This window comes from Bombyx mandarina, chromosome 17 (genome assembly GCF_030267445.1).
Source record: "Bombyx mandarina strain Sakado chromosome 17, ASM3026744v2".
NCBI classification, from domain to species: domain Eukaryota; kingdom Metazoa; phylum Arthropoda; class Insecta; order Lepidoptera; family Bombycidae; genus Bombyx; species Bombyx mandarina.
Window position 1 is genome coordinate 3,216,247 of NC_143223.1, and position 27,847 is coordinate 3,244,093.

At 40.0% G+C, this 27,847-nt stretch overlaps 3 protein-coding genes across 3 annotated transcripts in view; 2 read left to right on the forward strand and 1 right to left on the reverse strand.

Annotated features, from left to right (window-relative positions):
- The window catches only part of stc (nuclear transcription factor, X-box binding stc), a 29,750-nt gene extending 20,532 nt beyond the window's left edge, over nt 1-9,218 (reverse strand). The window contains exons 1-6 of the mRNA XM_089734284.1: nt 9,023-9,218; nt 7,657-8,933; nt 6,857-7,036; nt 3,394-3,613; nt 1,780-1,943; nt 259-451 (exon numbers count right to left, since the gene is read on the reverse strand). Of these exons, the coding sequence (XP_089590410.1) occupies nt 259-451; nt 1,780-1,943; nt 3,394-3,613; nt 6,857-7,036; nt 7,657-8,779 (1,880 nt within the window). The 5' untranslated portion in view covers nt 8,780-8,933; nt 9,023-9,218. The remainder of the gene's footprint in view (nt 1-258; nt 452-1,779; nt 1,944-3,393; nt 3,614-6,856; nt 7,037-7,656; nt 8,934-9,022) is intronic.
- A 7,298-nt stretch (nt 9,219-16,516) lies between these two features.
- LOC114253328 (uncharacterized) lies at nt 16,517-27,579 on the forward strand. Its single transcript, XM_089734294.1, has 9 exons — nt 16,517-16,709; nt 17,767-17,913; nt 18,528-18,596; nt 19,413-19,493; nt 19,893-20,019; nt 20,739-20,925; nt 21,773-21,946; nt 22,975-23,047; nt 26,991-27,579. Exons 1-9 carry the CDS (start codon nt 16,659-16,661, stop codon nt 27,159-27,161), a joined length of 1,080 nt encoding a protein of 359 aa, XP_089590420.1. The 5' UTR covers nt 16,517-16,658; the 3' UTR covers nt 27,162-27,579.
- On the forward strand, nt 23,058-26,169 carry LOC114253327 (NADH-ubiquinone oxidoreductase 75 kDa subunit, mitochondrial). The gene has a single exon (XM_028188165.2). It carries the CDS (start codon nt 23,327-23,329, stop codon nt 25,460-25,462), a length of 2,136 nt encoding a protein of 711 aa, XP_028043966.2. The 5' UTR covers nt 23,058-23,326; the 3' UTR covers nt 25,463-26,169.
- Nucleotides 27,580-27,847: the final 268 nt, after the last annotated feature.

Consider the following 27,847-nt stretch of genomic DNA (forward strand, 5'->3'; position numbering starts at 1 on the left):
TAAGCAATAAGAAAAGTTTGACAATTAGAAAAATAGAATGCATGCGTTTATGTGTCATTTACATGGTAGTGTGTGTAATGTTTTCTTTATTGATTTAATGTATCTTTTATGAATTATTTAAAAATATTAGCATCGTGCACTTCTTCTCTATATTATCTATAAGTGTGAAAAATTTCATACTCCTCCGTCCGCGCAATTTTCGTAAAAAGGGATACAAATTTTTGCTTCACGTATTAATATATAGATTATAACAATAACCTAGTCTTCCCGCACGGACATGTGATGAGAGCGGCAGGCAGCAGGTCGCAGGGGGGGCAGGGGGGCTCGTGGCACGTGCTCCGGCACACGTGCGCGCCGCACGACAGCACGCGCCCGCACGCGCCGCCACACGACCACGACGACTCCACGCGACACGGGACCTCACGAGTCTTCGCCAGCGGGCAATAGCACACTGGAATGTAAAAAAAATGAGGTTCACTTTCCTTCACCAGTGTACCTTGAATGACTAGCAAGGATGTTAACAACTGTGCCATTTATAGTGGTCCCCGGTAGTCGAAATTCGACTATAATTAACTGAAATTATAAGTTTGTATACTATTAAGATTCTATTGTCAATATATTTCTATAATCCCAGATTTCGCCAAGACTTTCACTTTAGACAAATATTAATAAAGACAAACAATATTGAAGCTATTTTTTTTAAAGGGATTTTATGACCTGGTAACTAAGACCTTTAAGTCATGTCTTATTTTAATTTTTTTTTATTTTTTATTTTTATTGCTTAGGTGGGTGGACGAGCTCACAGCCCACCTGGTGTTAAGTGGTTACTGGAGCCCATAGACATCCACAACGTAAATGCGCCTCCCACCTTGAGATACAAGTTCTAAGGTCTCAAGTATAGTAACGACGGCTGCCCCACCCTTCAAACCGAAACGCATTACTGCTTCACGGCAGAAATAGGCAGGGTGGTGGTACCCATCCGCGCGGACTCACAAGAGGTCCTACCACCAGTAAATAATTATTAATTTATATTCATATTTTTATGAAAAATGATATTATGGAGTGAAATGAAATGAAGATGATTAATTTGAGACATTAATCAACTGGGATGAAATTAAATGAAATGAAATGAGATGATACGGGATGAAATATAATCTCAGTAAAATGGTGGTCATTTACTAAGATTTTTTCAGTGGACTTTTTGGAGGATCCCGAGAAGTTACGTCCAGCAGCTTTATTTAATTTTCCCACATTTGTGCACTTTCACAAATATTAAACAGTTAATAAACCAGCATTATTACACATTTAAACCCGAAGAAACACTAAATAGAAAAAATAAAACAAATCACACCACTTCACTCCTCGCGTTCCCGCCAAAAAGTCATATTGAATTTATATTTTTTTTTATGACCTGGTGACAGAGACCTTTAGGTCATATCTTATTTGGATCATATTGAATCTATTCTCAATTTGACCACAGACTATAAGCAATAAGAAAAGTTTGACAATAAACAAATAGTATGTAGGCGGCACACACGTCAAATACATGGTAGTGTGTGTAATGTTTTCTTTTATTCATTTAATATATTTTTTATGCATAATTTAAAAAAATATTAACATTCCGCACTCCTTCTCTATATTCTCTATAAGTGTGGGAAATTTCATACTCCTCCATCCGCACAATTTTCGTAAAAAGGGGTACAAAGTTTTTGTTTCACGTATTAATATATAGATAATGGACTCTTAAAATAATTAGATGGTCATTAAAAATATCATTACCTTGTGTAACAGACTCGGTGCAGTCTTCACAGGGACCCTCGTGGCATTCCTTCATGCATTTGTGTACGCCGCACTGTAGCATGCGTTGGCAAGGACGCCCGCATACTTGCGGTAGCTTGCTGCTGCACATCACTGATCGATTTTCGGCACCGCAGCCACATTCTCTGCGGGAAATTAGTTGTCATAGTGTAACGTTGTGATGACATTGTTGTCTTCTGTTTTTTTTTCCGAAGATCCTGGACCTCTTTACTGGTGGTAGGACCTTTTATGAGTCCGCGCGTGTAGGTACCACCGCCCTGCCTATTTCTGCCGTGAAGCAATAAGGCGTTTCGGTTTGAAGGGTGGGGCAGCCGTTGTAACTATACTCGAGACCTTAGAACTTATATTTCAAGATGGGTGACGCATTTACGGTGCGGATGTCTATGGGCTCCAGTAACCACTTAGCACCAGGTGGGCTGTGAGCTCGTCCACCCATCTAAGCAATAAAAAAAAAGATCCGGCGAGAAACTCAGTGGGCTGTGTTAATGGGTTAATTTACTCGTCGAGCGCTTCGTCACAAGCGACTGGTTCGGCGAGGACGGTGCTTGAGGTATCTAAAAGCACCGTTTGTGTATCTGGAGGATCCGTAATGACGTGTTTAGGGCCTGTCTTCTGGATACACGGTTTGAATTTGTGGTAGCTGCTCAAGTAATGTACATTCAGACCCGACGAATTTTGCGACCTTCGCATCCGTATAATGAACAGCAAAAGCATTGAATGAATGTTACTACATTTTGTTTGTAATGTAAACAATTTTCCAACATATAAACCTTCAATCCAATTGAATATTATATCAGTTTTATAAAATGTTTTCTATCATTTCGTCATTATATTTGTTTAAGCCCGTGAAAAGACTGTGCCCTTATTAAGAACTAAAATGTGTCTATTGCTGTTGCTCTAAGACAGGAGAAATAGAGTAAATACGTATCGTGAGATGAAAGTCTATTTGGTTAAAGCTACATTTTTCGCGACATTTATCTTTGTAATTAAAGGTCAGTTTTTTTGGTAACAGTATTAACAATTCGTTATATTTAATTGTACTTCAATTAAGTTTACCCCATTCAAATAGTTCAAGTTTTTTTTGTTATATTTTTTCTTAATTTTAAACGGCTATCCTGTAAACTTGCAAAAAGTCGCCTAAACCAAACAGTTCCTTCGATTTGTCAATTATTTTATAACAATTCATCATTCTCCTGCCTTTGTCACAATAAACTAGGGTCGGCGCAACATGTGTTCTCTTACCATACTCCTCTATCATATACCATTTCATTGCTCACTCCTTTTCTTAATCATATCGTCTTTCACACAATCCATCCATTTTTTCTTAGGTCTACCTCTTCCTCTAAAGCCTTCCACATTCATAGTTAAAACTCTTATCAGCCTCATTGTCATTTCGTCTCCATCCCATGTCCATATCATCCCAAACGCACGCTTCTCAACATCTGTCACAGGTGCCACTTTCAATTATTTTGTAACAATTGAACATAACAAATACTCAAAGTTATGACATTAAGAGAATTATTATTTAGGTGTAGTATAGACAACTTACTTACTTAACTTACTTAGCTTACTTACTTTGTAACGGTGGCTTGGCACGGTGGACAAGGTCCAGGGTGGCATAATAAAGTACATGGATGTGGGCAGGCGCGTGGGCGACGGCATTGCTTCCCGCACGTGTGGGCGACGCACACACCTCGTTGGTATTCAGGCGACCGTATCGCGCCGCACATGCATCGACACGCAGTTGGAATCGTCTCATTAGAATTTTGGCAAGCTGGGCAACGCCATTTACCCTCTACAAGTAAAAAGCAGTGTTAGCGTATCTTATATTGTGTTTATTTATAGTTAAATAATTGTAGTAGTTCTAGCCCTTTTTTTTTTTTTTTTTTTCCACAGGAGAAAATCGCCGGATCCCCACCCGCGCGGCAGGTGGGGTATGTGGGAGTTGAACCTCACTAAAAACTCCTGCCGCTCACAACCGGCGCCCTACCTCGGACCGGGCCGGAGCCCAGTCGGGGCTATTGAAACGGCGGGACAGGGTTGACGCAGAGCACATTACATCCATCCCACCGTCCCACGGACGCCGGACCGGTGGCCGCCAGCGACACGACCACCGGTTCCCTCGTTCAGCGGGCCGAGAGCCCGCTTTGATGGCGCCGCGTTACACCTTCCCCCAGAGCGGTCGGGGGAACGCGGTCTACCATCACCCGGCTTCCTATTGCGGGTGGGCGTGCAAAGCACGCCACCCCACGTCTGGGTCTCTCCCCGCACAAAACGGGTGGGACCCCTAGCTCTTAGGGGGCCAGGTCACGGATACGACCCCGGTCCCGACCCCCTGCTCGGCGGCGGCGGGTTTCTGCGTAGTGAGGAGAGCTTTCCCTCACTCGCCCCGCCGCCTCCTTCTGCGAGATGGTGCACTCGCAGAAGTCGAGCATAGCCTTCCATGACTCATCGCTGCCAAGCATCGACGCCACGACGCCAGGCAGCGACAAGTCAGGTCCTATCTTTGCGACCAGGACACGGCGCTGCACCTCCCAAGCGGGGCAGACAGCGAGCGTATGCTCCGCCGTGTCCAGGTCGTGTCCACAATGGTGACACCTCGTCATCGGCTCAGCCCCTATCCGGCGCAGGTACTTCCCGAAGCATCCGTGCCCGGTCAGCACCTGCACCAGACGAAAGGTGAGACGTCCCTCGCCACGATTCACCCAGTCATCAAAGACCGGGTAAACCGCCTCGACGGTCCGTAGCCCCCACGTGGGGTTGGCCAATCGCCTCGACAGTTTTAGCCCTGGCCTTTTTTTATGCTTAGGTGGTTGGACGAGCTCACTGCCCACCTGGTGTTAAGTGGTTACGGGAGCCCATAGACATTTACATCGGCTACGACTGGGTCCTGCGGGGTGCCCTTAGCGCTCCTCTCCCGGGTCTGAGCGTAGTTTGTTACGCGGACGACACCTTGGTCGTGGCCCGGGGTAGGGACTTGCGCGAGTCTGCCCGTCTTTCCTGCGCGGGGGTGGCCTTCGTCGTCGGCAGGATCCGAAGGCTGGGTCTGGAGGTGGCGTTCGATAAATCCCAGGCCCTGTTGTTCCACGGGGCCCGGAGAGCGCCGCCTCAGGGGGCCCACCTCGTGATCGGAGGCGTTCGCATCGAGATCGAGGCGACCGGGTTGCGGTACCTCGGCCTCGTACTGGACGGTCGTTGGAGCTTCCGTGCTCACTTCGAAAGATTGGGTCCACGACTGATGGCAGCCGCCGGCTCGCTGAGTCGGCTGTTGCCGAACGTAGAGGGTGCCGACATGGTGGTGCGCCGCCGCTACACGGGGGTGGTGCGGTCAACGGCACTGTACGGGGCGCCCGTATGGTGCCACGCCCTGACCCGTGACAACGTCGCAGCGTTGCGACGTCTGCAGCGCGCGATTGCGGTCAGGGCGGTTCGTGGGTATCGCACCGTCTCGTTCGAGGCGGCGTGCGTGCTCGCCGGGACGCCTCCCTGGGACCTGGAAGCGGAGGCGCTTGCTGCGGATTACGCGTGGCGATGTGATCTCCGCTTCAGGGGGGAGCCGCGTCCCGGCGCGGCGGAAGTTCGAGCGCGGAAGCTTCAATCTCGGCGTGCTGTGCTCGAGGCGTGGTCTCGCCGCCTGGCGGATCTCGCCTACGGGCGACGGACCGTCGAGGCGATCCGCCCGGTCCTCTCGGACTGGGTGAATCGCGACCGAGGACACGGCGGAGCACACGCTCGCGTGCTGCACCGCTTTCCCGGAGCAGCGCCGCGTCCTCGTTGCAAAAATAGGACCGGACTTGTCGCTTCCGACCGTCGTGCCTGCGATGCTCGGCAGCGATGAGTCCTGGCAGGCGATGCTCGACTTCTGCGAGTCCACCATCTCGCAGAAGGAGGCCGCGGAACGGGAGAGGGAGAACTCTTCCTCCCTCTCGGTGCCGTGCCGCCGCCGTCGGGCCGGGGGTCGGAGGAGGGCGTTTGTCCAGCTCTGGCCCCTATGAGGAGGCAGTCTCCTCCCGGTGATGGTCACGGGGCGACCTAAGGGGGCTGAGACTGCGCCGCACGCTACCGTCACTCTAGCGCGCTGGCACCAGGAGGACGGGACGACGCGTCGGCGGCTGCGGACTGCGATGCGGTCAGCATTTTCGTCGTCGCTGTCGTCGCCGAACATACTGTGGAAGAGCAACCCGGTCGGCGGTGTATCGCGTTCCGACCCGGCAGGCTGGTTCTGGCCCAGCGGGGTATCCCGGAACACCAGCGGCATCGCCCGGGCGGCCTGAGGGGCCGCCGTACCGCGGAGACTGACGTCGTTGGTCGTCGATTATCGCCTCGACGACCCGTCGGTCGGGCGTCCTCGGGGTGGCGCCGCGTGTCTGGTTGTAGTGTTGACCGCGGAAACCCCCCTACTCTGACCGGGTTTTGACCCCGGACGGAGATCGGACGCCGGGTGTAAGAGTGCAGGGGAGTCGTTTAGTGGGTGGGCCCTAAATTCCTTGGGCCCGCGGTCTGCTCTCAACACCTGCAGATCGTTGAGTCTCACATACCCCGCGCGCCCCCTAGGCGCGGGGACCTCGTAGGAGGTTCGGCCCTCGGCCCGGAAAAAAAAAAAAAATAAGCCCATAGACATCTACAACTTAAATGCGCTAGTTCTAAGGTCTCAAGTATAGTTACAACTGCTGCCCCACCCTTCAAACCGAAACGCATTACTGCTTCACGGCAGAAATAGGCAAGGTGGTGGTACCTACCCACGCGGACTCACAAGAGGTCCTACCACCAGTAAAAGTTAATTAGTTAGGCCTGTTAGTTAACCATTGTTATAACGTTCAATGTTCATTTACAATGGTCACAAGTGCAGATTTTATTAAAAATAAAAATAATATGCTGACACAATGTTAAGTTGTGAACAATGTTATTTCAATTAATGCCACACAATGACGAATATCAAGATCTATGTTTTTATATCTATATTATCCATCAAAGTCACTTTAAAGGGTTTACAAAAAATATTAATTACAAATACAATTGAATTTTTAATTGAACTCACCAACCAAACTACTCATTGCCCATTTTCTTATGCACCTAAGATGGAGTACATGGTAGCAGTTGCCACACGACCACACGGATTCTGTTTGTTTTACTCTCTCGCAACACACTAGACATTCTAATGTTCCTTTTTCTAATTGATCAGTCAGGCGTTCTCTTTGTGTCATTTCTTTGTTTATTGCTGTAAGATGAAATTGTTTTAATGCTAATTCTTTAAAAAAACTGTCTTTATCACTTCTACAACTTTCACATTCTATTAGTTCTTTACTTTGGCCATGTAATTGAGGTGACATCTGCCATGAACTTTTGTCAATTTGTCAATGTTTTGTATTGATGATCACTTTGTTGGTGCAACTTATTAAATAAATAAATAAATAAATGTACACTATTTAGGATATTGCGACTGTTCCCAGTCAGATTTTTTTCCCCCTACCAATTCGCTAATAGCCTAAGGGGCAGTTCCAGCTACCTCCAGACCCTAGCTACTAGCTCTACCACCAGATTGAAATTACAACCCACTGTGAAAATACAGCAAGAAACTCAGTGAGTTGTGTCTATGGGTCAACATGAATAAACTTAAGTCATAACATAAACAATATTGATTTAAAAAACTATTAACATTAAAAATACACAGATCCTCATAGGGACATAACCAACCAAACCAAATTACAATTTATTTTATATGATTATTTTTTTGTTGAAGTTTGATATTTACATACTAATAAGTAAGGTAGGAATTTGACATAAGTATGATTTTCACTATAATTATATTAGGATTCTGGTTATCTATATATTTAATACCTTGTTCAATATTTTTGCTTCTAAACCTGTTTGGGCTTGGAATGTTCTCTGTTTTATTTCTCTCTACTTTCTCCTGTTTCTGTTGAGTGTATGAGGTAGCATATTGCTCATCTTCAGGAGTTGACTTCTCTGAAGATTTGATTCTTTGACTTCCAGCCCAATTCCTTTGCCTGCCAGAACTCTCACCTCTTCCATTCCGAACATCTTGACTGTCCTTAGTAACGGAACTGTTGTAGAATGTACGAGCATCTGCATCTCTTGGTTTTGATTTGGGATTCGTCTTTGATATGATTTTCTTCTCATTCCTATCATAATTTCTTTGATTTTCATAGTATCTACTACTTGAATCACCATGGTTATTTATTTCATTACTGTGAGATTTACTTTCACTTTGATTATTTTGATTGTAGTAACTACCATTAGCCTCATTGTTACGATGTCCATTTCTGTGCCTTGGTTCGTTAACTTTAACATTGGATTCATTTGAATGTGCATTATCTTGGCTATTAGGTACCCTGTTCTGAGATTTGGAGTATTGGTTTTTGTTATTTTCAGAAACCTGATTAGTTACAATTTCACCATTTTGTTGTAAACTATCTCTTTCTCTCCAGTTTGCATCATTATGCTTAACGTTATTAGTTGCAGGTTCTGCTAAACTTTGGTGACCAGTGATCTGTTTAGCCATACTCTTTGGTACAAATTCTGTTGCAGTAGGTGTTAAGTTAGATTTTAGTATAATTTCATTATTATAGCTTTCAGATGGCACATATTGACTCTGCATATTCATTTGGTACTGTTGGGGATTCCTTGGGTTCACATTTGTTTGATAATTGTAACTATCTAGTGATCTATTCTGTGAAGTAGACGGCATGTTCTGATAATTGTATTGAGTGGTGGGATAGTTTTCATATCTTACATTATTATAATGAACCGAATTGCCCGGGACTGATGCACTGTCGCCTTGTATTTGAGTTAAGAACTCATTGAAGCTCACATATTGATTATTTGAATCTTGCCTGTTATTATAATACTGTGAATTTGAATATTGGCCATTAACATCTCGGTTCCAGCCGTTAGCTTGGTATTGACCATTGTAGGAGTAAGAGTTGTTCCACTGCGACATGGTTTGAGAGTTGTCTGAGTAATGTTGTGAAATCGTTGTGCGAAAGTGATGATGAATATTGAGTTCTTAGAATAAAATAAAATATATTTTAGGTTTGAGGAGGGATGGAGCCTGCAGGCCGAAGCCCAAGGCCGAAAACTAGCGGATTTTAGATCTGAAAATGATTAAAGCAGTAGTTTTATTAACACACTAGTGCTCACGCTATTTTTTTCTGTACTTAATTTTATAACGATGTTCACTTACCCTTAGCTGTTTTAAGCGACTTTTACTTTCCAAAAATAATTTAAAATACAAAAATAAAAGATTATAACAATTTGCACTAATTTCGCGTAATGACAAATGATAGGAAGAATAGAAGTGAAAAATCAAAAATCAAATAGTCAACGTTGACAAGAACAGATGGAAATGGACCATTTATTTTTTGTTTAATTCGTTTATTGTATAGGCAAACGAGACGTATTCCATACAGACAGACTTTTGTAACTAAAGGTCGGAATGATGTCTGTTGCACTAAAAATTAAATGAAACGGAATTAATGAAATAGAACTAAATGAGACGAGATTAAATAAACCCGTGCAGGTGTTCATTGTAATGAAATAACTAATTAGTAAAATGGTGCGAATTTACTGACAATTCAATTGCACGTTTTGAAAGAGCTCGAGAAGCCATGTCTGACTATTTAATAAAATCTTGAACGGTGGATGAGCTCACTGCCCACCTGGTGTTCAGAGGTTACTTGAGCCAACAGACGTCAATAACGTAAATGCCATATACACTTTGAGACACTGGGGTGTACGTTCTCCCACCATTGATACTGTAATGTTTTTGTAAGTTTCACTTTAATCACTTGATATTATTTCTTGAATATGTGCTAAGTCCACATTTCAAAAAAAATTCATAAGTACGTATTTCGAGAGAAAAATTAGTACCTACCGGCAGGATTTAAAAATCAGCATTCAGCATAGTCGCATTGCTGTCTACGTTTTACGTTATCTTATACTCTTCAAGTTATGTCACGACGACTTCGCACGACGAAGACTATTTTTATTTAAGTGTAGGCTTCAGAATTCACGTTTCGAATTCTATAGGCTTTCAGAACCCCTAGATGTTACATTCTACTAGTGTAAATGCTTGGAGAATATAAACAATTGCATTTGCATTGATTGACATGAGCTAAGGTAAAGTCATCTGTGTGCTTAGTGCGAGTTTTGTAACGTTCTCACTAGCGAGCCAGTTTGCTCAAATTTGTATGCAATTGGAACAGCGCCCCTAGCGGCAAACGTACTCGGTGTTATTTTGTGAGTGCGAGTTCATATTAACGTTGTGATCTCGTAACCGAGTAATTTTACCGAAATGAGTACTACGAATGACATTTGTGCGAGTGCGTGTTACAAATTAGTGGATTTTAACGTTTCGATCGAGTATTTCTTTAGTAGTTTTATTTTTCCAACTAGAGAGGCAAAAATATCATGCCATAGAGCCTAATCTTTTTTTATGAAAAATGATAATATGGAGTGAAATGGATTTGATTAATTTGAAGCATTAATCAATTGGCATGGAATGAAATGAAATGAGATCAGATAATATGGGATAAAATATAATCTCTGCAAAATGCTGATTATATACTGAGATTTTTTTCAGTGGACCTTTTCGAAGACTTCGAGAAGCTACGTCCAGCGGTTTTGTTTAATTTTTTTAAATTTTCGCACTTTCACAGATACTAAACAGTTAATAAACCCACGTTACTTTGTTATTGCACAGATGGGTGGACGAGCTCCCGGCCCACCTAATCTTAAGTGGTTACCGGAGCCCATAGACATCTACAACGCAAATTTTTTTTTTTTTTTTGCTTAGATGGGTGGACGAGCTCACAGCCCACCTGTTGTTAAGTGGTTACTGGAGCCCATAGACATCTACAACGTAAATGCGCCACCCACCTTGAGATATAAGTTGTAAGGTCTCAGTATAGTTACAACGGCTGCCCCACCCTTCAAACCGAAACGCATTACTGCTTCACGGCAGAAATAGGCAGGGCGGTGGTACCTACCCGTGCGGACTCACAAGAGGTCCTACCACCAGTAATTACAAAAATTAATTTTGCGGGTTTGATTTTTATTACATGATGCTATTCCTTTACAGTGAAAGTCAATCGTAAACATTTGATAAGTACGTATTTCATTAGAAAAATTGATACCCGCCGGCGGGATTAGAACACCGGTGCATTGCAAGATACGAATACACCGGACGCCTTAACCTTTAGGCCAGGACGGTCTCAAAATTACACTTATACACGAAGAAATATTAAATACGTATTAACTAAGAAACATTAAATAGACAAAATAAAACAATTCACACAATTTAGCTCCTCGCGGTCCCTCCAAAATGTCTTTTCATCTTTTTTTCCTAGTTGTTCAATTGTAATGAATAAATCAAAATCAAATCGAGTTTACGTTCTATACGGTGAAAAATGAAGAATTGTGAGTGTGAGTTGAGATATGCTACTCGCTTCGCAGGGCGTTTATTCACCGAGAGCAGCAATAATATTATTTCTCGTATATTGGTAGCACGTGATGTTTTGGCATTAGACCGTCTAAATGAAATACAACGCATTTTAACAGCATTTTAATGGGAACCTACTACTTTCAAAATTATTCGGGTAATGTCACGTGTTCAATACTATTTTGTACGTTTAGAATTAAAGTGGCTCAACCAAAAATTCTTAGTTTCTGGTAAACTTCAATATTGTAATACAATAATTGTATTTTTTTAGTTTATCGGTTTAAACACTTTAAGGCATGCCATTTTATTTGAAAAAGACAGAAAGAGTACTTTGTCCTTTTCTAGACTAAAAGAGACTGTTTAATTTTATAAGCTGATAGAATAATATAGAAAAGAATAATAGGATACCCTCTAATCGTCACATTGGAAAAAGGTATGGCTTTATCATTTTATCATTTAAATTATTTTTTATTGCACTTATAAAACTAATTTAATTTACAATATGTAACTACATATATCTATAACTAATCCGTACTTGTCAAATTCCTCATAAATTGTCAATATTCTTAATAAAATTCCTATTATATATGTATATTATTACAAGTGCAAATGTTGAGCTGCTTGCCAGAAATGATATAATAGTGTTTTGTTTTTTTGTTGTTTCCTTGTAGGCTGCCTGTAATAATCTAAATCTGTGTGAAAGGCAATAAATGATTTTATTATTATCTACTAATGGTAGTCCAGTGGTCGAAATTTGACCATAATTTATTAAAATTTTTAAGTTTGAACATTATTATAGTTCTATTGTCACCTTTCTATTATCATCATTTCTATAATAATCATTGCTCTATGTCGCCAAGGCTACATTATAGAAAAATAATATTAAAGACAAAAAATATTAATCTATTCTCAATTTGACCACAGATTGATAAATCAATAAACAAAAAAAGTATAAATGCATGTGTGTGTGCGTGTCAAATACATGGTAATGTGTGTAAGGTTTTTTTATTCATTTAGTTTATTTTTATATTGTTTATGCACAATTAAAAAAAAAATAGCAATCTGCACTACTTCTCTATATTCTCTATGAGTGTGGGAAATTTCATACTTCTCCGTCCGCGCAATTTTCGTGAAAAGGAGTCCAACATTTTTGCTGCACGTATTACCTACTTAAAATGTAGGTTCTTAATAATAATACATAAGTGTTTTGAAATATAAAACTAATCTTAAATTTTTTAGTTATACCACTTCCATTCTAAGGGTGCAATTTCGTAAACAAACTTTGCCGTAATGGCGTAACCTTTAAAATACACGAAAACTGCCCAGCATAAACATATTTTTTTAGTAACTTTAATAGAAGTATTAGAATTAGAAGTTTATTATTGAATTTATTTAATTGTAATTACATATTTAGACATACTTAACATAATTAATCTTGGAATAGGTAATTATTTCAGCTTTTTTTAATTAAAGAAATTATGTTTTACATAGGTTTAATCTTTTACCCGTTGAACGTTTATAAAATGATTGTATTTACGGTAATAGTGTTGATGATCTTCATTAGGTGGCCCAAATATACTAAAATTATTACGAGCATCCATCCTTATTTATAAATGTGTAAAGAAGCAAAATTATTATTACATTGTTCAAATTTCTATATAATTTATAAATATAAATCTGTACGTATGTACCTGTAAATATGTATATTGCGCGCGCGCGTGTGTGTGTGTGTGTACGCGTGTGTATGTGCGTGTGTGTATATATTTCTATAATAGATAGATACACAGTGTGCAATTCATTTCGAAATTATTCTTGCCCATCTAATGGTTGTCTGGAAGAGATCACTTTTAGCGATAAGACCAAGAAAAAATGTTTCACAATATTTATTCATTTTGTGTACAATAAAGAATACTCTTTCACTGGTGGTAGGACCTCTTGGGAGTCCACACGGGTAGGTACCACCACCCCGCCTATTTCCGCCGTGAAGCAATAATGCGTTTCGGTTCGAAGGGTGGGGTAGCCGTTGTAACTATACTGAGACCTTAGAACTTATATCTCGAGGTGGGTGGCGCATTTACGTTGTAGATGTCTATGGGCTCCAGTAACCACTTAACATCAGGTGGGCTGTGAGCTCGTCCATCCATCTAAGGAATAAAAAAAAAAACTCTATCTCGCTCTCTCTTTCTCATCAAACAACTCTTTAAAAAAAAGCAATGATTTAATAAGAATTAAATGAAAAAGCAAAGAATTAATATGTATTTACAACTAGCTAGACGTCTATAAAATTTTGTAACCGAAAAAATATATGTGTATAAACCATTAGAATAGATAAAACCTTAAAAAACAACATTATTATTAAAAACGAAAGAAAAAATCTTGATATTGTATTGGTTTCACGGCAAAATTTTTAGTGACTACTTAACTTGCTTGAAAGTGAAGAAATACTCTCAAAATCCATTAATTTGTAACTCGCACTCGCACATACAATAATCGAGAGGCTCACTTCGGTAAAGCTATTCGATACATGAGACAGCAACATAAACAAACCTTCTCTCTCCCACAAAATGAGATTCATAAGCTTACCACTAGGTGGCACTGATACAAACTCACACAAATTAAACATAACATTAACATCGACTGAGTAATTAAAAAAACTCGCACTAAGCACAGGTACATTACCCATTACCCGACTAATTATAAATATCGTTAGAAAGCTTGGCATTTCAATTAAACGCCTAAAAAAAAAAACTTGCATGCTACCAACATAAAAGAAAAAATTATTGCTTCTAAAGATGAATAAACGTCCTGCAAATCGAGTAACTCGCACTCAGAGCTCCGCACGTTTCACCGTGAAGAGCGTACACTCGATGCGAGTCATTCGATTCGATTTTTGAAACTCGCACTAAGCCTACTGGTCTATCCTATGTAAACCATAAAAAATTGTGTATTTTCAACAAGCGTAAATCCTAGTAGAACCATGTTGTAAACCCCATACTATCCAGAGTTTGTCAAATTGAACAATCTTTAAAAAAAATCTAGCATGACAAAGGGTTTCATGGCTACCCTTGGTATGAAACTCAACTATGAAATTGGTTCAAGGATGAGTTAAATTGGTTGTCTGATGCGCTATACTACGTTTTTGTGTTCATTTGTACTTTTAAATGGCAAATTGTGTACCTATGATTGTACACACGAAACGAAGTACGTTGGGGGCTTTATTAACGATATTTCGTGATCAAGAGCAATTTATGAGTGTTCATTTTACTTGAAAGATGAAATATTGGATGTGGCATTTTCTGAGCTATTAAAATTTAAACTTTTGTTCCGGTGTTTATTTGATTTAAGTAAGTTTAAAGCTTACTTTGTGTAATGTAATTGTTTTTTATTTAAGGACGCACGTGTAGGTATCGGCATCATTATTTATCCGCGAAGCAGGCATCCGTTCTGTGTGCTTAGTGCGAGTTTTTTAACGTTCTCGATAACGTAAAAGTTAACCCAATTTTGTATGCAGTTGGAACAGCGCCCCTAGCGACAAATGTACGCAAACGATCCCGTTCCATACAAATATGAGCTAACTTTTACGATATCGAGAACGTTAAAAAACTGTAAGCACACTGTTTTCGAGACATTATAAACTTTCATGGTCATATGTTTGGATAATGCTGTCATATTTATTATGTTCTCATCTCGGGCCTGCACTAAGTAATGTTTTTTTTTTCTATACATTTTAACTCGGCGGGAGGATCCTACCGTAGGTAGGTAAATTTATAGCGGAGCTTGTGTCTTTATTCTCGATAGACGGCGATGCGTTTGTTTTCTTTACATGGATCACGATCCGAAATTAGTGCTTATTTTAAATTAAATAAAAAAAAATCGGGCATGTCATAATATAATAGTATTAGTATGATATTTTATTTGGTTTTCGCGAGTCCTAGACATAATTAAAACTACCTACTTTACGTTTAATCTCAAGTTTTTAGTTGTACGTAATTATATTATTTCCGATGTTTGAAGTCGTCGTGGCCTAACGGATAAGACGTCCGGTGCATTCGTGTTGAGCGATGCAACGGCGTTCGAATCCCGCAGGCGGGTACCAATTTTTGTAATGAAATACGTACTCAACAAATGTTCACGATTGACTTCCACGGTGAAGGAATAACATCGTGTAATAAAAATGAAACCCGCAAAATTATAATTTGCGTAATTACTGGTGGTAGGACCTCTTGTGAGTCCGCGCGGGTAGGTACCACCACCCTGCCTATTTCTGCCGTGAAGCAGTAATGCGTTTCGGTTTGAAGGGTGAGGCAGCCGTTGTAACTATACTTCAGACCGTAGAACTTATATCTCAAGATGGTTGGCGCATTTACGTTGTAGATGTCTATGGGCTCCAGTAACCACTTAACACCAGGTGGGCTGTGAGCTCGTCCACCCATCTAAGCAATAAAAAAAAAAAAAGTTTCAAATAGTTTTCGTGATCGCCGACAAGTTTAATATTGTGGGAAAAATAATAAACACTTATATTTAAACGACACAAATCTACAATGTGGGTTAAGTTTGAAATAAATAAAATAAATAAATAAATAAATATTTACTAACAATCACGCCACGTTAACTGGTCCCGTGATAAGTTCGTAAAGAACTTGTGTTACAGGTACCAGATAACGGAAATAAATGTAAGATTTTTATTATACACATACACATATTTAATATACATCCGTAACCCTGGAAAAGACATTTATATTTATCATACAAATATCTTCCCTTGGCGGGATTCGAACCCGCGACCCCCTTGTGTAGTGACCATGTCACTTACCACTACACCAGACGGCCAGAAATGCATTTTTACTGGTGGCAGGACCTCTTGTGAGTCCGCTCGGGTATGTACCACCACCCCGCCTATTTCTGCCGTAAAGCAGTAGGTATTGCGTTTCGGTTTGAAAGGTGGGGCAGCCGTTGTAACTATACTGAGACCTTAGAACTGATATCTCAAGTTGGGTGGCGCATTTACGTTGTAGATGTCAATGGGCTTCAGTCCCCACCTAACACCAGGTGGGCTGTGAGCTCGTCCACCCATCTAAGCAATAAAAAGAAAAGCTCCAATTAAGCTAAAAATAAATTCGACATTAATTTGTTTTCTAAATTTGAAAGATTCATATTAGACTGTTCGTGAGTTCATGTTACCACTAGTCATACATTGTTGATCTATGCACAAGAAGGCGCGGTGCCGTTTGGCGCCCGTTCGTATTGTCTACCCCAAACGTTCCCTTGAATCAATCGTTAACTAAACACTGTAGTAGCCTTGGCATATTTACTGCTATTATCTGTAGTGGTATTTAGACGATGACTTCTAGCGTGGAATATTTGTTGAGTCAGTAGTGGTATGGGCTGCATGGCTAGCGCACAGAGAATCGGTGTTAGCACTGGGTCAAGCGTAAGTGATTGCCGATTACAAGTTTTCTAAAATAAACTTTCTTTAAGCGATTTTAAAAATTTTATTTTTCGTCTATGTTGTTGTGCTATTTTAGCTCACTGCTACCCAAATTTAAGGCCAGAACTACATCTACTATTAAATAATTTATTTATGGAGTTGCTTTAGCAAACTTAATTTTCTTTGTGTTTTTTTTCTGAAATAGAGTTATTTGAGCATATATTATATTATTTAAAAAATTGCTTAAATACTAACACTCATACGAGGTCTTCGTTACCCTCTTTCAGATTGATTCCTAGGTATCTCGCGTACTGCGTAGAAGGAATGACGGAACACTGTCGTGTCTGAAATCTCCAATGCTATCATGTCTATCACAATAAAAGTTTATGCAGCAAACGCTAATTAAAACCGCTATATTTCGCCTTGTTCACGCGTTAATATATAAAATAATGCCCTCAGGATAGCGAGTAAAGCTTCACACATATTATGTTTTGTCTAATCTATTGTTGTTCTCGGGCAAACATCAAATTTGATAGTTCCGGAGCAAGGAATGTGTCCGCGGACTCTTTTTAACGTGATAACGTCTTATAAATTGATGAACACCAGCTGCACGCACGATAAAGTGTCACGTTCCGCCTGAGTCTGTGCGTGCAAGCGAGAACGCGGAACAAGCGATCAAAAGGCACGATCGGCCCAAGCGTTGGCTTGTGATACGTTTCACTCTTCTTGCGTGACGTTAGAACTAGCAGTTCGATTAGCTCTGCCACTAACGTTATCACGTAAAATTATCGTCCATAAACCGACTTTACAGACAACCAATTTTATTTTTCTACTTACGACGTGAGGTAGAGTGTGTCGAGATATTTATCTACGTTTCTGGCAATGTGTTCTGGCAACACCAGGTGGGCTGTGAGCTCGTCCACATAAATAAGCAATAAAAGAAAAGTGTCCAAAGTATTCCGAAGCTTACTCAGAAGGTCAAAGATCTCAGATGCGTTTATTATATATTATGTTTCTTGAGACGATATTGTTTTAGAGTGGCATAATTAATTGATTTCAGGTGTCGTGGCCCGACACGGCCGGTAGTAAAGGCGAGACGGTGGTGGCCGCTTTGGCAAGATTGAACAAGGAGATCTCAGAAAGTGAGCGTACTTATCCAGCAGCTAGACTGGCTGTAGTCACCGCTGAACTAGAGAGTATGCAGCAGGTCTCGTTTCTTACTTCTTTTTTAATAATTAGTTTTTTTTTCCTACCTAAGCTGAGAGCCTTGAGAGGTTATTTCAGCGTAACATTAACTACTAGGTGAGCTCACGGGGCTCAAGCCTGACGACGTTGCTAACGTGAACCCTAGCAAGAGCCGTGCTTCGCAGAATCTACCACCGGATCGAAAACGCGACCCACTGAGAAGATTCGGCGAGAAACTCAGTGGGCTTAATTAGATATCTAAAGTGCACATTTATTGGGAAGACCTTAAGCCTCTCATTCGAGAGCTATACGGGCATAGATGCGCAGAATAGTTTAACGGTAGGCAGCGGCATGGTTATGCCCCTAGCATTGCTGATGTCCTTGGGCGACGGTAACCATTCACCATTAGTGGGGCCGTTTGCTCGTCTGCCTACGAAGGCAATAAAAATATAGTTCGTGGCCTATATATTAATGTGATATATGACCAGAGGTTACAAACATTTTAACATAAGAGTCATGAAGTCGATGTTTATTGCATTGGAATTTGCCATCATACGATTGAAACTTGACTTACGCTGTGGTGATTTATAATTCAGTTACATTATCAATATTAATAAAAATATTTATGTTTATTAGGAAATGAATACATTCGAAGAGCTTACAACGGATTTGACGAAAGAGAGTTACGCTAAAACGCTACACCAGGTAAAATTACTTGTTATTGTTCGTATTGTTAGTATTAGCTAAGAAATGCTGCCTGTCTGGGATTTCTTAATTAAGTTCATCATCCTTTATGAAGACATCATGCAAAAAGGAATGCATCTACCACAAGACTCCCTACACCACCCTTGGTTGACTGGTAGATAATGCCTCAGGAATTACGTCCGCTATTGTACCTTTGTGCGTAAAGTTGAATAGATAAATAAATAAATGCCCATCTGCCTAGTGACATGATATTCCTCTTTTCTTCTTGTCCTGATCCCACTATGCGGAGTCGGTGCTGATTGTCCTATTATTCCATTGAGGCCTGTCATACGTCATCACTGCATTCCATCCAAGTCCTTTTACGATGCCTCCTCCTCACATTACCAACATGAAGGTTTAACTTTTTAATTTTTAACGACTGCCAAACCCTTAAGAAGATGATTAATTTGAGACATTAATTAACGGGGTGAAATTAAATGAAATGAGATGATATGGAATGAAATATAATCTTAGTAAAATGGTAGTCATTGACTGAGATTTTTGCAGTGGACTTTTTGGAGGATGCCGAGAAGTTACGGCCAGCGGCTTTGTCTCAATTTCCCACATTTGTGCACTTTCACAGATATTAAACAGTTAATAAACCACCGTTAAAAACTAAATCGAAAATTAAACCTGAAGAAACACTAAATAGACAAAATAAAACAAATCACACAACTTCACTCCTCGCGTTCCCGCCAAAAAGTAATTGGGATGAATGATTAGATTAATCATCACCACATTATATACTATGATTCTGACATCAGAATAAATTTATAGATGTTCGTGGGTCTGGATTTATATCGGCGGCCATTGCTAGCATCCGAGAATGAAGATTTTGTTGCGAATGTAAATCGTAAGGTAAGCGTGTGACAGTCGTAGTGGCCTAAAGGATAAGCCCGCTGGACTCGTATCAAGCGACGCGACCCTGCCAGTGTTCGAATCCGGCAGGTAGGTACCAATTTTTCTAATGAAATAACTAGTTATTACACGAATCATTTTCAATATGTAGGTTCTTGTAATAATAATCAAACTTGTGTAATTTGCATAAAATTAAATTTATATTTTTGTATTTCTTGGAAAATAGTAAAATACTTGAAATATTGGATTTGGTTAATTGAATCGATTTTAATTTGATATTGTTGTGTTAGTGCGTAAGGGGACAAGTGATACTCAAGACGACCAGTGACATACTAACATTTATTTCAAACATAACAGATATCTGTTTAATTTAAAAAGTAAACTTTATTTCACGTAAAGGAGATGCGCCGTCTGGAACTGAACTGGCTCCGGACTCGTTATTCAGAGTTACAGCGCGAACGACGTGGGCTGCATGCACAGATCCTACGTCTGAGATCTTTGTACACTCAACAACAACTACTATTGGGTAAGAACATTATATTAACTTTTAGGTACATCGTCAACTGGTTGGAACTCAAAGAAATGGTGCGCGTGCATAAAAGAAGTGAAACTTCTTTTGCCTTAAATCAAATTTTTTTTTCTCCTACTGACGCCGAAAGTTCGGTTTTCGTCCCGCTGTACAGGGAAGAAAGTGTAACTTTTTCTCCCTGGGTACTGACAAGTGCGCATGCGCGTTAGTGTCTACGTCTGCTCTCACGCACCTAAAATTCTCCGCCATTGTTCTGCTCGGGTAATTTGCAATATTGTGTTTAGTGTAAAAGTGAAATAAACAAAAGGCAATAAAATTTAATAGTGAAGTATTAAACAAATATGAGTTCATCAGACAGTTCTTATTCAATTAGTAGTAGTTTATTTTACACGCCGGAGGAAATGTCCAACTTTTCTCCCTTGGTGCACAATTTACTATTGTAATAGGGAATGCTGTGTATAAGAGAAACGACCTAGCTCGCTTTGTCCTTTCCCTCTCTCCGCAGACGAGTGAGACGCTCTGGCTATTTTCTCATTCTCGCTTTTCCTAAATTGTATCTTTTCTCTCCAGCCGTACCGAATTTGTCGCGAGTAAAATTTTACTCTCGTCGCACCTAAAGAAGTGTCACTTCAAAAATAAAAAGCATATAGTTTTTTTCAGTTAATTCTAAATTTTAACCTGTTTCATAGATTTTATTTAATTGAATTATTATTTAGAAAGTCTTTGGGGCAACGATCTCCGCCCGGGCACGGCGCAAGAGAGTGCCCTGACTAAGGCGTCGGCGTTACGTGACGCCCTAGCCTCTGTGAGTGCCAAGTTACGGGCGGCTGCGGAGTACGCACACGCTGCCGTCAGACTCCTCGACGATGCTCTGCTCGCTTGGAAACTCACCTCAGTCGGCAAGTGGGTGTCATAACAGAATAACACTTCCAAGATATTGGTCCAAAATTTGAAGTCATCGTGGCCTAAAGGTTAAGACGCCTGGTGCAGTCGTTTCAAGCGATGCAACGGTGTTCGAATCCCGCAGGCGGGTACCAATTTTTCTAATTAAATACGTATTTAATAAATGTACACGATTGACTTCCACGGTGAAGGAGCAATATCGTGTAATAAAAATCAAACCCGTAAAATTATTAGCTGCGTAATTACTGGTGGTAGGACCTCTTGTAAATCCGCACGGGTAGGTACCACCACTCTGCCTATTTCTGGCGTGAGGCACCATGTTTCGGTTTGACGGGTGGGCGCAGCCGTTGTAACTATACTTGAGACCTTAGAACTTATATCTCAAGGTGGGTGGCGCATTTACGTTGTAGATGTCTATGGCCTCCAGTAACCGCTTAACACCAGGTGGGCTGTGAGCTGGACCACCCATCGAACCAATAAAAAAAAAGATATATCCAGATTGTTGGTAGAGCGTTTTGTGAGCTCGCCATAGATGTACCAATACCAAGTCTGTTTCTACGGTGAAGCATTACTTTCTTGCCTTGAAACTTTTAAAAATAGATACACATACCAAACTTTCTGTCATTATCCTACACGTGGATTACCATAGAGCATTTTTGTGTGATCGGTTTTACCATTTTTTTTATTGCCCTTGTAGGCATATGAGCACACGCCCCACCTGATGGTGAGTGGTTACCGTCGCCCATGGACTTCAGCAATGCCAGGGGCAGAGCCAAGCCACTGCCTACCGCTTAATATTACTGTTGGTCTGTCTTATACACTAACACTATAATATCGGTTGCTTCAGGAGTGGTTGGGAACGTACAGCGTCCTGTGCTGATGCCTGCCGACTCCTGGTGCAGGCGCGGTGTCTTGAGCGCGGAGCTCGCAGGGTGCTGGCCGCCCCGGCAGCTCCCCGGGCAGCCAGGACTCTTCGTTTAGCTCTGGACTACGCATTCACCGATGTCATGCACGACCATAAGTAACTTATCTATCTATAATAATATATATATCTACAGTGGTTTTTACGGATGTTCCGCTATAACTACAAGACCATGCATCCGATTGACTTGAAACTTGGTATCCATGTAGAAAATACATGTACTTAATGGATAGGCTAATATTTATATGAGTGTTGGACTCCCTACACCAGTTGCGGGGGTGTTAATAATAAAAATCTTTGTGAGGGTGAGAAATAATAATGTTAATTTAAATGCCCAGCGAAGCGGACGGGTACAGCTTGTTTATTTAAATAAAAATGAATTGCTGTTCGTTAGTCTCACTAAAACTCTAGAACGGCTGGACCGATTTGACTAATTTTGGTCTTGAATTATTAGTGGAAGTCCAGAGAAGGTTTAAAAGGTAGATATTTATGAAAATGGTCGGAATTAAATAAAAATATCAATTCCTTTTGTTTGTTTTAAGTATATTTTATAGAAAAACTTAGGTATTTTATTTATAGATTGAGGCACTACGAAGTCTGCCGGGTCAGCTAGTCTCAAATAATAGTCTTATCTCATTTGATCTTGTATGGTATCTTCTTGTCTCTAGTGCATTCCTAATTATTATTTTTTACAAGTCACGCTAGAACGTCCGATCCCGCATTAGGACGACCTGTGTTATGGGAACCCAGACACTGATATACATACTTAATGCGTTTAAATATATAGATATATAATAAACACCCGAAAAAATAACAAACAAACCTGTTTTATAACACGAATATTTGCCGGATGTGTGAATCGAAGCCACGACCCTCGGTGCACCAGTAAGACCACCGAGTCAGTCATCAATTATTGATAATTACGTTTACAAATAGGTCATTTGTTAGATCTTTTAATTATACTTTTTTTTTGCCTTTAGGAAGACGAGCGTACGGCTCACCTGATGGCAAGTGGTTACCGTCGCCCATGGACTTCAGCAATGCCAGGAGCAGAGCCAAGCCGCTGCCTACAAAAAAATGTAGATTACGCAAAAGTATATCTGAGATTTTCTAGAACTTTCTTATAGGTATGAAAGAGCAACAGAAGTCTTCGTCGAGTTCAAAGAGGCGTTGGTGCATTTAATCGAATCGATCCATCAAGTAAGTTTTCAACGAAATAGTACATTTTTAATTAGTAAAAAATAGTACATTTTAAATTAGTACCATTTTTATCGATGGACAAACATAAAGATGAACTTAAAATAATAGCGGTTTATTTTCTAAATATTCAGCTGAGAAATCGTAAAATACGATCAGAAATAAGATTCCATTATAAACTCTATTTTTTGTGCGTCGTTTATGTTTTATGTAAAATGACAGATAAAATATGACAAACCGTAAAATAATCTCGTTACAAATTATTTATTGAATACACCAATAATGTTTAGAATAGTGAGAGAATCATTAACGAAGTTCCAGAAAAATCTTCAAAATGTCGTAAGTAGGAGACAGTCAACGCAAGAAATTGATATATTCATTAATGGAAAACCCGTTAAGGTGCCCGGCTACTTCACAATATTACAAGCTTTACGTCGCGAGAAATTGACCGTGCCCACTTTTTGTTATCACGAACGTCTCTCCATTGCTGGTAACTGTAGAATGTGTTTGGTCGAATTAGAAGGCCTGTCAAAGTCACAGGTAGCTTGCGCCATGCCCGTGTCGAAGAACATGAAAATACGAACAAATTCCGCTAAAACCCAAACGGCTCAAGAAGGTGTACTAGAATTTCTTCTTGTTAATCATCCATTAGATTGTCCTATCTGTGACCAAGGAGGTGAATGTGATTTGCAAGATCTATCGATGCGATTCGGCAATGACCGTTCAAGGTTTACTGACGTACATTTCGACGGAAAAAGAGCAGTCGAAGATAAAAATTTAGGGCCCTTAATACGAACAGAAATGACTCGTTGCATTCACTGTACTAGATGCATCAGATTTGCTTCACAAGTTTGTGGCTTGGATGTTTTAGGTACTGCGGGGCGAGGTACTGAAATGCTTGTTGGTACTTATGTCGATAAGATGTTTTTATCTGAGTTATCTGGAAACATCATTGACTTGTGTCCTGTAGGAGCTTTAACATCGATGCCTTACATGTTCAAAGCAAGACCTTGGGAAGTACGGAGAACCAATTCCATTGACGTTACAGATGCAACCGGTACTAATATTGTAATAAATCATAGATTTGATCGTGTTTTAAGGATACTCCCTCGGGAGCACGATGAAATAAACCAAGAATGGCTTTCCGACAAAGGACGGTGGGCCATGGATTCACTTGAAATACAAAGATTAGTGATCCCTATGCTCAGAGTTGGTTCTTGTTTATGTCCTATCGAATGGAATTGTGCGTTGAAAACCGTTGCAGACTCGATAAATTGTACTTGTCCAGAAAATGTAATGGCTATTGCCGGTCCCCATTGTAATGTTGAAACTTTGGTAGCGGCCAAAGACTTTTTAAATATGTTAGGTTCAGAAAACACGTACGTCGAGCGCGAGATGTATTATACACAAACGGGAGCTGATATAAGAGCGGCGTATTCTTTAAATGTAAACATGAGGGATATAGCTCAAGCCGATATAATTTTACTAGTTGGAACCAACCCGAGATTCGAGGCTCCTATTTTGAATGCATGGATCCGACAAGCCTATATTACAAACGAGTGTGATATTTATGTAATAGGTCCTCGGTGCGAGTTCAATTATTTTGTTAACTATTTAGGCGATGATATACAATCATTAAGTAAAGCTAGTGAAGTATTAAAAGAAGCTAAAAAGCCACTTATTTTAGTTGGAATTTCACAACTGGAATCGGCATTTGGTGGGAAAATCATGAAAGAATTGACTAATATTGCAGCTTCATTTAAGGTAAACAATTGGTCAGTGTTGAATATTGTAACGCGAGAGGCTAGTTTTGCCGGTGCGTTAGAAGCTGGTTGGAAGCCGGGAGCTTTAGCAGCATTACAAGAAAAATGCCCAGATGTTTTGATATCATTGGGTGCTGATGAAATATTTTATAACTGGTCGCCACCACAGTCATGTAAACTTATTTATATAGGTTTTCAAGGTGATAAAGGTTCGGAGAATGCATCTATCGTTTTGCCGGGAAGTGCTTACACCGAAGCCGGTGGATTATATTTGAATATGGAGGGTAGATCTCAACACGCACTTCCTGCAGTCACACCGCCAGGGAAAGCGCGTCACGATTGGAAGATTATACGGGCTTTAGCGGAATATACTGGGATATGTTTGTTCTACAGCGATCACAGTTCTTTATCCTGTCGTCTGTCTCAAGTGAGCCCTAATTTCGTACATTTGGGAAAGTATCAGGATAAATTATTCAGTGACTTGATTGCCCCTCTTATTTGTTCGGATAGCAGTGCGAATGGTAAACTTAATGTCGACATGAAGACTCTGGTTGATTATTATTGTACCGATGTGTTTACGTACAACTCTACGACGATGATAAAGGCTCAGAAAGCTGCAGCAGAGCTTGCGAAGTCTAGTTACGCTTGCCTGTAAATTTTTTAATTAAAATCCTAATGTTGTTTTTGGGTCCCTTATTTAGTACATAGACTAAAATTTGCAAGACGTACTTAAATAACAGAGAATACGCTTAATGGGGGCAGTGCAGGACCGGCCGTTGTAGTTAGGCTAGGGCCTTTGTCCAGCAGTGGATGACTGTGGGCTGAAAAAACTTGGTCCACTTGGCGTTAGCGGCGCTACCAAAGTCGCCATCCAGATTGCGTATTACCCGAATGCAATTGAATCCTCAATAGGTATCAGAAAATGACCATACAACTCCATAAGCTCAGTAACATGCTCACTGGCAGTACTAACACTTACAGTCTGATAGCATGCCTTGATGATTTAAGTACCGATGATTTCACTGGTGGTAGAGCATGATTCAGAAGGGATAGGTACTACTATCCCACCTATGTCTGTTGCGAAGCAAACCTTCGTTGTAGACGTGCATGTCTCGACATTCACGGTGTGACATTTCATTTGACATGACATTTATGGGCTTTGATGATTGTTCGGGGTAATATAGGTATATTATTATGGGCTAGTTCTTCGATCTGTATAAGAGATTCAGAGGGTCAGAGTTCAAATTTTATTTTCAATGTTATTCGTTCATCAAAATTAAGATATCTTTATGCAAGTGGGCCTTAATACGATTAAAAAATATTAAATAGCCATGACTCCCCCGTCATTGGAGAATTCGTCCGTGAAAATATCTCAAGTGATGCGTTCACTGGCTTTTTTTTTGCTGAAGTCTTAAACTAGTTTCCTATGAAAATTAGAATTTCCTAGAAATTACAATCATAAGATTTTTGTCAAGTCCGTTCTAGGAGTGTGTGTATTAGGTTATATATTATTATAATCTGACTCTATGGGGGTGTGTGAAACTAATTTTCTTTCAAGAGCTCGTAAGCATGTTACAAAAAAAACTCTGTCGTACAAAAAAGGACTTTGTCACTGTGTTTACAAAAAAATGCAAAAATGTTAAATGCGAACTAGTAAAGATTGCACATTGAGACCTATTATAGACTTAAAATAAAAAGAGAACCAATTAAAAACTTCGCATGTTGAAACCACCTTCGATTTTCAGTAGGTACATTTTAAATAATGTATTTAAATTGTTCGATTTCAAATAGCATTAACGTTCTTCCGATAAAAGTTAAAATTTAGTATTTCGGATTTTTTTACATACATATCATATATTTTTCATATTACACTTTATAATATTCAATTGTACCGAGAAATCGATTTTATCGTCAATTTCAACGACTACATATACTATATATAATAAATAAAAATCACACATTTTCCTAATTTGAATTTGGAATTATCTTCTTTAAAATTTAAACTTTTAATGATACCAAAACCAGCCAGATACAAATAGTAGGTATAGCCAAAGAGATTTTATTACAAGTTCATACATACTATAATGCGAAAATACTTTTTCCCTAACCTATTATTTAGGTACTTAGTAAGACTTAAGTTTTAGCTTACAGCAACAATATTAGCACCGTCGTGCTGTTTCCAGGTATTGTTGAACAATTTAGAAAACCTTGCTGTTGCGGAGAAGGACGTGGCCAAGTGCCGACGAGAACTGCAAGCGGCGAGAGTGAACGCGATAGTTCACAAAGGCTTAGCGGAGCTGAAATATGAACCAAAAGCGTTAACTCGACTCAAGATGAATGCAAACAACCGTTGATTGTAAATAAATTGTTGCAGAAGTCTGTGCGCTGTTCGCGTGTCACAGGCATAATAAAATTAAAACTAATTTACGTATTAATTTCGAGTTTTTTATTGTCATTATAGTAAAGTGTTAAAGTGAAACTTTATTACATCGTCTCAAACTTTTTCGTCTGTGTGTTGCATGTCGCGTGACGGTCGGCCGCGGAGTAGGGTTAAAGTGAAAGGCGCTCGTGAGAGCAGCCAAGGCCAATATGACGGCGCCTATAGTTCACAGCAGCTGACCGTGTAGTGTATAGACTATTACGCATTTGTGTCAGTGCTCCACGCTATTTTGTTTGTTTTTTTAATGTGTATATAATTTAAATAATTGTTAAGTATTATGTATGTCGTACTCTAAGACACATAGTTCAATAAAGATATTAGTTGGAGACTTAGTCTACTTTTATCATATTCCATTATCATTCTAATTTTCCAAGTATAAAATTAAGATTGATAAAGCGATTTTTATACCCTTAGTGGAATATTATTCCAAAAATTTTTAGTTAAATGTCTATAATGTAAAAAAAGTTTCACTTTTACCGTGGTTTCCTAAAACCACGCAATCCTTTTTTCAATTAAGTTTCGAATGTATACTACCTACAGTTTTTGTGGTCATAGACAACTGATTGTCAGTATAGTTAAAATCGAATAATCTCTTGTCAA